The sequence below is a fragment of the Colletotrichum scovillei genome (assembly GCF_011075155.1).
Source record: "Colletotrichum scovillei strain TJNH1 chromosome Unknown Contig00011, whole genome shotgun sequence".
NCBI classification, from domain to species: Eukaryota; Fungi; Ascomycota; class Sordariomycetes; order Glomerellales; family Glomerellaceae; genus Colletotrichum; species Colletotrichum scovillei.
The window spans coordinates 1,344,617-1,357,955 of NW_023336269.1; the positions used below are offsets into that span (position 1 = coordinate 1,344,617).

The following is a 13,339-nucleotide window of genomic DNA, read 5'->3' on the forward strand; positions in this document are numbered from 1 at the left end:
AGGTACTGAATTCGGCGCCCAAGAACCCCTCCATTGGAAAAAAAGCAGCCGGGGGTTGGATGTGCGCTATCGATAAGGCAATCTAGATATGATAAGATAAGCCGGGACGGGGTCATCGACTCCGGCGGTCACGTGGCAGGCTGAACACCCAAGCCCAGGTGTGTCTGTGCGGCAGGCAGGCCAGGCTCGTACGCAACCGGGGAGCTTCGACTTGTTGCTTAGCTTTACAAAGCTACCATCACCTTCCATCTGCCTCACGAATCACAACCATCCACCACCCTAACCTTCTCTCAACCGCACACCATCGATCCGACGTCCACTCCTTGACGAATTGCACAGACATACGCGCCGATTCTTGACCAAACTCCCGCGGACCTACCCCACCTATACAGAGTCCACAAACACACGTCAAGATGGCGCAGGACAGCGAGAAGCCTACCGCTGCCGACAAGGGCAAAGGAAAGGCCGTGGAGGAGAGCAAGAAGGAGAAGTCCCAGGTTAATGGCAAGAAGGACGACGAGAAGATCATCGATTGTGAGCGACACGGGTTGTCTTGCGATATTGATGAGGGGCTAACTGTTTGTAGCTGCGGAGGAGCTCAGCGAAGAGGACCAACAGCTGAAGAATGAGCTGGATATGCTCGTCGAGCGCCTTACGGTGCGTTGCGTAACTGAAATCACAGCAACGTATGCCTCATGCTAACGTTGTCTCTAGGAATCCGATGCCTCTCTCTACAAGCCGGCCCTCGAGGCCATGAAGAACTTCATCAAGACGTCAACCTCATCAATGACGGCTGTGCCTAAACCACTGAAGTTCCTGAGACCACACTACGAGACGATGACAAAACTATTCGAGGATTGGCCAACGGGAGAGAACAAGACGTCGCTCGCAGATGTTTTGTCAGTGATTGGTATGACGTATTCCGACGAGGACCGACAAGACACTCTCAAGTACCGCCTACTTGCACCGTCATCCGACATTGGATCATGGGGCCACGAGTACACCCGGCATCTGGCTCTGGAGATTGGCGAGGTGTACGGAAAGAGGATAAACGCCGACGAGCCGACAAAGGATCTGGTCGACCTTGCCTTGATTCTTATTCCGCTCTTCTTGCAGAGCAACGCCGAGGCAGATGCTGTGGACTTGATGAGCGAGCTCGAGATCATTGATCAGATCCCCAACCACCTCGACAAGGACACATACGGCCGCGTCTGCCTTTACATGGTCAGCATGGTCAACCTGCTGACTTACCCCGACAACGAGCTCTTCCTCAAGACCGCCCACGACATCTACCTCACATACAAGGAGTACGCCCTGGCAATGACCCTTGCCATTCGCCTTAACGACGTCGAACTCATCAAGGCCGACTTTGAGAAGGCCGAAGATCCCGCATTGAAGAAGCAGCTCGCTTTCCTCATCGCACGGCAACGCATTGTCTTGGATCTTCCCGCAGAGGACGCGGACTCCCAGGCTGTCGTGGAGTGCCTGTCGAATCTTAAGCTGTCCGACCACTTCAAGTCCCTGGGTAAGGAGCTCAACATTCTGGACCCCAAGACTACAGAAGATATCTACAAGAGCCACCTTGAGAGCAGCCGCGTTGCTGGCATGACCAACCTTGACTCAGCTCGCCACAACCTGGCAGCCGCTTTTGTCAACGCCTTTGTGAACGCCGGCTTCGGTAACGACAAGATGATGCTGGTTGAACAGGACAAGGAAAGCTGGGTATGGAAGACCAAAGGCGACGGCATGATGTCGACTGTGGCCTCTCTGGGTACTCTGTTGCTGTGGGACGTTGAAGCTGGCTTGGACAAGATCGACAAGTACACCTATGCGGCGGAGCCTGAGATCTTGGCTGGCTCGATGCTTGCCATTGGTATCATGAACTCCGGAGCGCGTGTTGACTCTGAGCCCGCCTTAGCTCTGTTGGGTGACGAGGACAAGCTGCACCACAAGAACCCTCTTGTCCGAACCGCCAGCATCATGGGCCTGGGTCTCTCCTACGCCGGCTCAAACAACGACTTTACCTTGGAGCTCCTCCTGCCCATCATCACCGATTCTTCCCAGGATATGCAAATTTCCGCCATGGCTGCCCTGGCCTGTGGTCTGATCTTTGTCGGCTCCTCCAACCCCGAAATCAGTGAGGCTATCGTCACGACTCTGCTGGACGACGACCGCAAGAGCCAGCTTACAGACAAGTGGACTCGTTTCCTGGCACTTGGTCTTGGCCTGCTCTTCTTTGGCCGTCAGGAAGAGGTCGACGTCATCCTTGAGACCCTCAAGGCTGTTGACCATCCGATGGCGAAGCCGACGGCTGTGCTGGCTGAGATCTGTGCTTGGGCAGGCACCGGTGCTGTCCTGAAGATCCAGGAGTTGCTCCACATTTGCAACGAGCATATTGAGGATTCAGACGAGAAGAAGGGTGACGAGCTCCTCCAGTCGTACGCGGTAATTGGTATCGCACTCGTGGCCATGGGCGAAGATGTGGGCCAGGAGATGGTTCTTCGGCAATTTGGGCATCTTATGCACTACGGCGAGCCCAACATCAGGAGAGCAGTTCCTCTGGCCATGGGTCTGATCAGCCCTAGCAACCCCCAGATGAAGGTCTACGACACGCTCTCCAGGTACTCCCACGACAACGACAACGACGTGGCTATCAATGCCATCTTCGCCATGGGTCTCCTGGGTGCGGGTACGAACAACGCCAGACTTGCTCAGCTTCTTAGACAGCTGGCCAGCTTCTACCACCGCGACCAGGAGTCTCTCTTCATGGTGCGCATTGCTCAGGGTCTTTTGCACATGGGCAAGGGTACCATGTCGGTCAACCCCTTCCACACTGACCGCAACGTTCTCTCGCGCGTGTCTACGGGTGGTTTGCTCGCCGTGCTGGTCGCCATGATCGATGCCAAGTCGTTCATCACATCTAACTCACACTACCTGCTCTACTTCCTGGTGACTGCTATGCACCCCCGTTTCTTGGTGACGCTGGACGAGGACCTCAAGCCGCTGAAGGTCAACGTCCGCGTTGGTCAGGCGGTTGATGTTGTCGGCCAGGCGGGCCGGCCCAAGACTATCACCGGCTGGCAAACACAGAGCACGCCGGTTGTTTTGGCGTACGGCGAGCGTGCGGAGCTTGAGGATGAGCAGTACATCAGCTTGAATAGCACACTAGAGGGATTGGTGATTCTCAAGAAGGTACGTTTGAAGACACGTTGTCAATGTGAAGGCGTGCAGCGCTAACTATTTGCAGAACCCCGACTGGGTAGAGGAGAAATAGATGATTTCAGGGTGTTTGGGGGGACCTGGGATCGTAGGTTCAGGCATGGAACTGGGACACGATACACTGTATAGTAATCTTACGTCTGTGAGTGGCATTCGAAATGTCATCAGACAGATGAGATCCCACATGAATAGACGGATCAGCTGCAATGAAGAGGCGTTTCAACGTTTACACATTTTCGAAAGTGACAATATTCGTGAATGCATATAAATCCAGTGAGATCCCCGGTTAAGTGAACGCACACATGCGAGTCACGTTCTTGTACGTTTTGATTTGCACCACGAGATCAGGACGAATCCCGACGATGCCATGGCTAGCATTCCGGCTATCCTTTTTGACAGGGCAATAGCCTGATACGCAAATGAACATGGTAAAGGAAGCGTGGTGTTTTCCAGTATACTATCGAGGTCTTTCTCCATGAGCTCGGAAACGTTCGCGAGAACCTCGACATGGACAAAGAAGACGTTGCAGGGAATCGAGACCCAGTCTGATAATGGATCTCAGTTTTCAACTTCGGAGTCGCCTACCCTCGATACCGCTGCTTTCGTTAGAAACGCGCTGAAGGCGTGGCGGTGATGATAAAGTCGTTCCGGAGCCACTTGGTACAGGCTTTAGACCGGTCGTCGGCGGGGAGGTTTGCATGGTATCAGGGACAGTTGATCATGGCGGCAACCTGGTCGCATAGCTGGACACTCCTACCGTATAGCGGCTAGGTTTGAGGGCTCGCCATAAAGGGCATTATTCATAAAATGTTCTGCCGTTACTGATTGCTCGGGCGGTTCTTGGTATTCTATATAGTATACATCCGCATCAGTGAATACTCCTACTGATTTAGGGTTACCGTACTTCATCACGGTCAACCTCCCACAGGTCCACCTGCGAACGTGAGGGAATCAACTTGGACGGGCCTTGCCATTTTGTGTTCGTGATGGAACCTGCAGCGGCCGCCCTCGTAATACGCCAAGTTCCTAGAGGACTAGCATAGCCTAACGCGGTTATTATACGCATACCTACGAACAGAGCAAACACAGTGTCCAGGCAAGCTACCTGACATTTGATGATGTCTGCTTGCAAGTGGGCTGCGGCGGTGGTTTGAATCTAATCTCGGTCAGACCAAGGTGTGTATTCGCAGATGCTGACACAACGACTCCGCTTGCCTCATGCAGCAATTTTTGCCGGTGCGAACCAATAGCCTTCGTTTCCCAGAAGGGGATCTGGGATTGGGTTCTCAACCCGATCCGAGATGCGATGAGATTATAACATCAAGTAATCCATTTCTAGCCCAGCCCAAAGAGGCCACTGCTACCCTCTTACGGATATAGATATTGGGAGTCAGAGACGAATGTGCATCCAGATGCGCACGCGCATGGGTGATATATCTTTGTTTTGCACCATGGACGAAAGAAAGGTCTTGCTTGTACGTAATAGACGTCACAACGGTTGCATGGTGGGATATTGCCTGTAAAGAGATACGGGCACAACGGGGAAGTGGACGGGATGGGATAGATAGGGGATGGGTACAAAAGGCTAAACCAGGCTGAGTAGAGCTGACCGCGGTGCCGCGCTGTAACCCTGTTCGATACCTATGTACGGAGTACAGCAGTATGCGAAGAGACTGGGAGACCTCGGAGAGGAGAAGGGGAGGAGGGGCAAAAGTGCTAGCGCTGGTGGAGGCTGGGGGATGGTGGAAGTGGAGGGGATGGAAATGGGCCGGGCAGAAAAAACGGATGTTCTGGGCTGGGGATATCGTGAGCCAGTGCCATAACACTACGGAGTACAGGTGGATATAATGATGGGAAGTTCAAGGGTGGCAGTTACTACTAATAGCACGCAAAAAGAGGATATCGAAGATTGCGAGTCTGCCCTGTGATTCTTTGAGTATGAGTGGGAGGATGCGGCGGAATGTTACACGATGGAATTGCGTGCGTTGATTGTTTGGGGTCCGTTGGTCGGATGTTATTGTTGATGGATAAGATTCCAGGGTCCCGGTCACGACGGCGGAGCTCGGGGAGGCGGCCGACGGGCCCATTTGCTGGGTTCGGCGGGATGCGTCGCATCTGGGTTCGTCTCTGCCTCGTCTTTTCTTATCAGCTCCGGGATGCAAGTATGTACCTCGGGTACAGGTAAGTAAGTACGGAGTAAACTGAGTGTCGATGACAGAACTAAGGGACAGACTTGGAAGTAGCTCCCACTCGCCGAAAAGGTTCCAAACGGCGGGAAACCTGCCAAAACATAAAAAGTTGGTGAGATCTGCAAAGAGATGGCAAGAAGGATGCGGGATGCCAAGCTTTGAAAAGGCGAGAGGCTACGGGATGTAGATTCCCTGGTGTGTCATTGGCCGGATGAGTCAGGCGATTGACAAGCGGCGGTTCGCTTACAACGTGCCGTGGTGGGATGAAAGAAAGCTCTGGGAAGGCACGACTTGTAAGTTGCACCTACCTTACCTTACCTCATGCCATATTGGTGCGGCTGCTAGGTACTTGCCTAGTGAGATGGATGGCAAATGACAACGGGAGAGAAAATGTCAGAGCTGCAAGGCAAGTGAAGCTAAGTCTACCTTGCGGAGTACTTGCCTTTGGATATCTTTTAGTTGTCTTTGGGAAAGTACGTAGTATTACGGATACAAGTGCAAAGGGCGCCACTGCCATGCGAGGCAGTGGATCGCGCAATTACTGGGTGGATATCCAGGCGAATCTAGCCGCTTCGCGCTTCGCGGGCAACAACGGGGAGACCCTGGAAAGCAAGAGCGAGACTGGCTGATTGTGGACTGGGAATTCCTCTATCTCTCTGCCGTCTGTCTTTCGCATCCATGCTTGTTTTCCATGGATGCGCTATCCGTACTTCGTTACTTCGTACGCGTTCCCTGGCAGTGGCACCGTACGTACTCCGTAGCCCAAGATGGTCTTATTCCCCAGCTTTTGCCTCGGGAAGTGCGCGCAGCCCACCCAGCCAGCTCCAGTCCAGGTCCTCAGCAAAGGGCGCGCGGGTGACGCTTCCGACTTCCTATCTATGCCTTAGACTAATAACTTCCTCGTCACCCCTCCACCGCCCACGTTCGTACCCTCCTCCTCTTCCGCCTCTTCTGCCTCCTTTCTTCTCGCCGAGCTTTCTCCTATCTGCAAGCTCTGTCTTTTTCTCTTTAAAAGGACCTGCGATCAGGGAAAGTAAACCGAATCGTACGAGACGACCATCCGAGCATTAGCATCCGCTCCCGCGTAACAGACTACATTGGCCCTCGCTTCTCCAATATCTCTTGGAGAAGCGCAAATTGGACGTTGGTGTTTCGGAGGCACGCCAAAGTAAACCATTGCACACCGATACCGGCCTGAGCAATACTTCGTCGCATCCGACTGCGCGACATCGTCTTACCTGAGATTCCCCGTTCGAAGCACCAAGACACGTGCAGATCATTGGTTGGAGTTACCCAGCGGATTGCGCAACTCGCATTGAGATCAAGGCGAGAGGACGACGTTATAGTACGGCGGAGAACAAGGTGTTATTGACCTCCGCATCTCTACACCTACCTTACACTCGAAAGTCGGTCAGCAACAACTGCGCCATGGGGGACGACCGCAGCATTCCCATCAAGGCGGCTTCTTCGAGCCGCGACTTTGTCGCCCAGCTCAGCTCGTCATTCATGACGGGAACCCCGCCCGCGCAAGAGCTCCTGGCAAGAGATTTGGCAGAATGTTCAGAAGACGAATACGTCGACGAGAATGAGGATGCCATAGGCTCCGACGACGAGGACGTGTCCGCCGAGGGCCCTCTCTTCTACCGCCGCCCGAGCGGTGTCGCATTCGGCACCTCCCGCCCCGTCATGAACCCGCAGCCGATATACGCCGCCGAGGAACCACCAGTTCTCACGAGAGTCGAAATGAAGCAGTCGCGCGATGCCGAGCTGAGTCTGTTGCGTGATAATCATCTTCTGCCTCCCAAGCATGCCCGGGAGGAAAACGAGCCATTCTATCGCCGTGCCTACAGACGCCTCTTCAGCACGAAGGTTCCACTTGAGCCTTACGATGAAGAGGCACCCCAGACCATCATTCGTCGGCCGTCCGAATCGACCCCTCTATTGTCCGGAGCTCCAGCGCCAGATGTTGATGGTCATGGGACTCTCAATGAGCAGTGGGAAGCGGCAGTCTCGACAGGCCAACTTCGCACTACTTGGCAGCGCGAAGCCAAGACCATCATTCAGTACGCTAGTCCACTCATTGTTACCTTTATGCTGCAGTACTCGGTCAATGTCGTTTCCATCTTCGCCGTAGGACACATTGGAAAGATTGAACTTGGCGCCGTGAGCTTGGCAACCATGACAGCAACTATCACCGTTTACGCGCCCTTCCAGGGTCTCGCGACGAGTCTCGATACCCTCTGTGCGCAGGCGTACGGCTCTGGACACCGCCATCTCGTCGGACTGCAATTCCAGCGCATGACATATTTCTTGCTCATGTGCTTTGCCCCGCTGGCGGTGTTGTGGTTCTTCAGTGAATCAGTGTTGCGGCTCGTCATCCCGGAACCTGAGTCTGCGCGACTGGCCGGCCAGTATCTGCGCATGTTGATACTGAGCGGACCGGCCTTCGTCTTCTTCGAGGGCGGAAAGCGGTTTGTGCAGGCGCAGGGTCTGTTTCAGGCTACCACTTGGGTCCTTTTGGTCGCTGCGCCCATCAACATCCTGTTAAACTGGCTGTTTGTCTGGAGGTTGGGATGGGGTTTCATCGGAGCTCCTGCTGCGGTTGTCTGCACCCAGAACCTGCTTCCGCTGCTGTTGTTCCTTTATGTGCGCTTCGTCGACGGATACCAGTGCTGGGGCGGTTTCAGCAAACGAGCTCTGTCAAATTGGGGCCCGATGCTTCGCTTGGCTTTGCCTGGCATGATTATGATTGAGGCCGAGTACATGGCTTTTGAGATCCTGACTCTGTTCTCGAGCCAGTTCGGTCCGGAGTACCTGGCGGCCCAGAGTGTCGTCGTCACGCTGTGTGCTATTACATACCAGATCCCATTCCCCGTCAGCATCGCGGCGTCCACCCGAATCGCCAACCTCATTGGTGCCGGGTTGGTGGATGCGGCAAAGATTACCGGCGCAGTGGTAAGTTCTTTAGCTCCCCCCTCCATTACACGCTCCAGGAAAGCCTGGTTTCGGAAATCATATTCTGACTGATTCGACAGGCATTCGCAGCAGCTCTGATTGTGGGCGTGTTCAACGTCATTCTCTTTGGCAGCTTGAGATTCCACCTGCCAAGACTGTTTACCAACGACGAAGAGGTCATTGCCATTGTGGCCAACGTACTTCCGCTGTGTGCGCTGATGCAGGTCTTTGACGGCCTATCCGCGGGAGCACACGGTTTGCTGCGTGGCATTGGCCGCCCTTCCATCGGTGGCTATGCGAACTTGACAGTATACTACCTCATTGCGATGCCAATCTCCTTTGGGACCGCGTTTGGTCTTGATTGGAAGCTCAAGGGTTTGTGGCTGGGCGTCACGATTGGACTTGCCTTGTAAGTGCCCCGTCTCTTATCTGGTTTTCTACTCCCTCTCTTCCCTCCGACTTCTTGATTCTCTGGACATGGGATGAGAGACGTACCAAGTGCGTATGAGAGGAACTTAGCTGACTGATGTATTTTGTCATAGGGTCGCTATTATCGAGTATTCGTTCGTATATTTCACGGACTGGCACAAGGCGGCCAAAGAGGCGGAGTCGAGAAACCAGGCCGAGTGAAACGTCCTTGGCCAAGAGTTCGTTCACGACTTTTTACGCATACCCCGAAATTGGTCAGCGGGCTCATGATAACTGTTTGACTACAAATTGGTGATTTAATGATTGACTGTCGAAGATGTACGTCTGGATATATCAGATATATATCCTGGGTCACGTCTGGTAGGTCTTGAATTTCTGGCTTGGTCATGAATAGCTAGCAAGCGAGCGAGCGTCGCAAAGCACAGCATAACTTTGGAAGTAATTGACGGGAGCGGGAGAAGAAGAGAAGAATGATGCACAGATGATACGAATGCGGGCTCGGCCGTTGCAATGCCATGTCAAAGTGTCTGCGTTGCTCTCGCTCCATGATACCAAGTCAGGTAAGCTGGTGCATCCTTTCGTTCCATAACTTCCGGTAGCATGGCGTGTGATCTTGTGACGTCTGTGGGAAGTTTCCGCTCAGATGCTGACGGACGTCCGTGATGGTTCGCGACCTGTCAAAACCGCGTAGGGTAAGGCAGAGAAGCAGCTTGTAAGAGTCTAAGCTGGAGACTTCCTGACGAGTTCTTCCTAGCAGTGCGAAGACGCATCAGGTCCAATTAGAGCAGAGATGTACCTGGATAATCCTCCGTTCGACAATGAGGCTGAGAAATCCTTCCACTCCAAGAAGCCCTGAAAGATGGAATGGGAAGCCCATTTCTCTCCGTAAAAGTTTCCGGGTCCTCCAAGTGAAACTTTTGAATTATAGTGCCAGTGCGGAAGCTCTCTTCAACTCAAGGACCGTTTTGCGGTCTGGGCAGCGCAGAGAACCACACCTCCAAAAAGGCAAGCTAAGCCAACAAGACAGGGATGCGGGAGATTGGCAAATTGGGGCCACGGCGAAACCAGTGACAAACATCAATAGTCGGCTCTGTGAGTGCGAATTGGAACTGATTTTAGGTGGCCCGCCGCTCGCTCTGCCACTGGGGGAACGAATGGCGGGTGCAGGGGTGTGAGGGGCACTGGACATTTTCGAACAGTTTCCCGCCTTGGAGGATTGGAGGGGGAAGGGGAAGAAGAAGGTCGGAAGGGGAGACCCCTCCTTTTCTGGGAATCGCTACATTGGTACTAATTTCTCGTCCTTGCGCAACCTCTCTCTTCCACTCTCGCACATTCGCAACTTCGGACGGGGGAAGTTCCGAACAAACCTACTCTGTTTCTCTCTCACATAATTGCCTGTCGGCCTTTGCGCAACTTTATAAGAAGAGTAGTAAGCCCTTCTCCCTCCCGCCCCTTTGTGCGCATGCGCGAAAGCTATCTCTGTAGCTATAGCTAGCTGTACAGAAAAAAGTTTCGAAATTGGAAAGCTGACACAACACGCGACACTAGACGGAGTACACAACAAGACTTCCTCTTTCACGGTCAAACACGAAAAAGCAAAAATGTCTACTACCACGACGACCACGACGACGGCCAACGAGGGCATCACGGCTGAGTCGATTCTGCGCCTCTTCCCCGACATCGACACGAGCACAGAGGCCCTCTCCGGTCACGATGCCGAGCAGATTCGGCTGATGGACGAGGTCTGCATTGTGCTGGACGAGAATGACAAGCCTATTGGCAATGCGAGCAAGAAGGCCTGTAAGTAGTTTCTCCTGTCCTCCTGGGTCGTCTGCCGGTTTCGCGTTGTGTATAAACCCTCTCGTTCGAGTTGGTTGTTGCGGTGATTAGCCAAGCGCTGCCACCTTGTGACAAGGACAGAACAAGAGCGCGCAAGGGGAAGAAATAGAAGGGGGAACTACAAGACAACACAGTCAACTGACACTGAACTCCCCAAAACAGGCCACCTTATGACCAACATCGACAAGGGCCTCCTCCACCGCGCCTTCTCCGTCTTCCTCTTCGATCCGGAAACCAACCGCCTGCTCCTCCAACAGCGCGCGACGGAGAAGATTACCTTCCCCGACATGTGGACCAACACGTGCTGCTCCCACCCGCTGGGCATCCCCGGCGAGACGGGCGCGAACCTCGAGGACTCGGTCGCGGGCGTCAAGCGCGCCGCGCAGAGGAAGCTGGAGCACGAGCTCGGCATCGACCCGAAGCAGGTGCCCTTTGACGACTTCCACTTTTTGACGAGGATTCATTACAAGGCGCCTAGCGATGGCAAGTGGGGAGAGCACGAGAGTATGGTTTACCCTTCTTTTCCATTCCTCTTCTCCCAGGAAGTCTGGTTAGAGAAGTAATGTACAATCTTTGCTAACCCGGTGACAGTTGACTACATCCTCTTCATCAAGGCCAAGGTCGACCTCAAGCCCAACGAGAACGAGGTCCGCGCGACGCAGTACGTCAGCGCCGACGAGCTCAAGAAGCTGTTTGAGGACCCCCAGCTCAAGTTCACCCCCTGGTTCAAGCTCATTTGCAACTCGATGCTGTTCCAGTGGTGGGAGAGCCTCGACTCTGGGCTGGAGAAGTACACCAACGAGCAGGAGATTCGTCGCATGTAAATGAGAACGGACGACTGATTTTCTGATGGCAAAAGAGATCGGGCAAACGTGGAAGGACCCCAATGGACCGTCGTGAGAGAGCATTAGACGTGGAGTTTTGTCTCTTTGTTGCAGCTTTTCTTCCCTGTCTCCATCTCTCTGTCTCTTGCATGTGGCGGCAAAAAAAAACAAAACAGACACTGTTGAAAGTGTATTCTGCCCTTTTTTCTATTTTCCGAATTTTCGTAATCTTAGATATCCCCCCCTTTTTTGATTCCATGAATACGACTTGGGGCGCTGGCTGTTGGCCACGTTGAATTGAAAAACTTTGTTCTAATGGAAAATGTGTCTTGGTGATAGACGATGGTAGAGGGGATTTCAAGTTATGCTTGTTGATGAGAACGGGCTGGCGGAGATTTCTGCTTCGTCCCTTCTCGTGGAACACCAAAAACCAGTGGTAGAGGAGTCATTGGGCGCAACGCGGAGTCTCTGGGCTTAGGGAGCCTTGTCTCGGGATGGCTGTTCGTTTGGAGTATGCGGCTGGATGGGAGCTGCTTACTAAAAGGGGCTTTCTAGATTCTTATTTGATGCTCGATGATAAATGCCAGAGGGACTTTTCCCTGCAACGGGAGCGTGGTACGCTAATCGTACGTTGGAGTTGCTGAATGAGGCTGTCGTGGATGATTATGGGGCAGCTTTTAGTTTCGTTCTTCCTTGGGTTAGTGCTCCATGAGAATGGGGAAAGGCTTCCGCAATGCTTCGATGTCTGCGAGGTAGGTAGCAGAGAAAGTTGATACATACAAAGATGAGCATAATATTGTAATTAGGGATTTTGGAACTAAATGCCCCTCGAAATTGCGTACTACTGGAAACTCGAATTGCTTGAGGGAGAACCTCAGTCCAGTATTTCACATTCGTTCTATCGATAACGCGGGTATAGAACCTACATCACGTTTCTCCTGAATGCTCTTGATGGTCTTTGCTAATAATCCGGAATACTCCGGAAAAGAAGGAGCGTGGATGATCTGTTTTGGCTGGTCATCGTATGCAGGGAGTCATTCGTGATGGAATTGACCGCTGGCTACTTTCTCGGCCTACTTGAATGTTTCCTTCTTTTCTACGCATCCTCTTAATCACCCGAGGTCAAATCAGGGGAACAACCACGGGCCACGGCATACAAGGGCCAGGATGTTTCAAGTAGCCCGATTCTCAAGACAAGAACACTTGATAAGTCCATGGTTCCTGTCTTGGTAGGCCACTGACCTTGTGCTTCTTACGCTAGGAGATGATTGTCTGAGTTGTGTTCCCGAGTATAACCAGAACATCCGCCAGTGGCCCTGGACGCACATGTTAGATGTGCTGCTTGCTTAGAAGGAGACAGAGACTTCTTCTTCGCACGTTGTTATCGTAGTTGTCATGGCTGCAGGGCCAAGCAACTCAATGTCTAGTTGAGGGTCTTGGTACAAAGACTAGACACTGCTTGAGTGAGCTTCGCCATCGCTAATTTGAAGTTCGCCAAGTATAAATAGACATTATAATATCATACTGAGCGATTGGGGCTTATCGTGAACAGATTGGCAATGTGAGCGACAGTCTTGACGACCATGAGATAGACCTCAGTGAAGACATTGCTGTCGTTCACAAGTGAAAACGCACTTGGCTGTGCAAATACACAAATAGCATATATTTGTGATCACAGGCAATGGATTTGAATCTATTCCCGCCGGGTTTGGATGAGGAGCTTCCATCTACACCTGTCATGTTTACTAGAGATTGAAAGAGCGCTATCTCGGTACGTTATACATCGCAAAGCTGAACCTTTGTCATCTAGATTGCTAAGAGGGCCGAATGACGAGTCTTCATCGAGTAGCATGCTGTGACTAAAGCGACTTGAACCGGTTGGGG

The 13,339-nt window shown here is 52.8% G+C and overlaps 3 protein-coding genes across 3 annotated transcripts; all 3 read left to right on the forward strand.

Moving 5' to 3' along the window:
• Nucleotides 1-219: 219 nt before the first annotated feature.
• HER10_EVM0004522 (proteasome/cyclosome) lies at nucleotides 220-3,436 on the forward strand. The gene is made up of 4 exons (XM_035474164.1): nucleotides 220-534; nucleotides 587-657; nucleotides 715-3,192; nucleotides 3,248-3,436. Exons 1-4 carry the CDS (start codon nucleotides 414-416, stop codon nucleotides 3,272-3,274), a joined length of 2,697 nt encoding a protein of 898 aa, XP_035326786.1. The 5' UTR covers nucleotides 220-413; the 3' UTR covers nucleotides 3,275-3,436.
• A 3,400-nt stretch (nucleotides 3,437-6,836) lies between these two features.
• On the forward strand, nucleotides 6,837-8,993 carry HER10_EVM0009978 (MATE efflux family protein; the record flags this gene model as incomplete). Its single annotated transcript, XM_035479448.1, has 3 exons — nucleotides 6,837-8,363; nucleotides 8,444-8,772; nucleotides 8,906-8,993. 3 exons carry the CDS (start codon nucleotides 6,837-6,839, stop codon nucleotides 8,991-8,993), a joined length of 1,944 nt encoding a protein of 647 aa, XP_035327199.1.
• A 1,400-nt stretch (nucleotides 8,994-10,393) lies between these two features.
• Nucleotides 10,394-11,455, forward strand: HER10_EVM0003097 (isopentenyl-diphosphate delta-isomerase; the record flags this gene model as incomplete). The annotated part of the gene is made up of 3 exons (XM_035472783.1): nucleotides 10,394-10,592; nucleotides 10,794-11,135; nucleotides 11,223-11,455. The coding sequence occupies 3 exons, from the start codon at nucleotides 10,394-10,396 to the stop codon at nucleotides 11,453-11,455; spliced, it is 774 nt and encodes a 257-aa protein (XP_035326669.1).
• Between the last annotated feature and the right edge of the window lie 1,884 nt (nucleotides 11,456-13,339).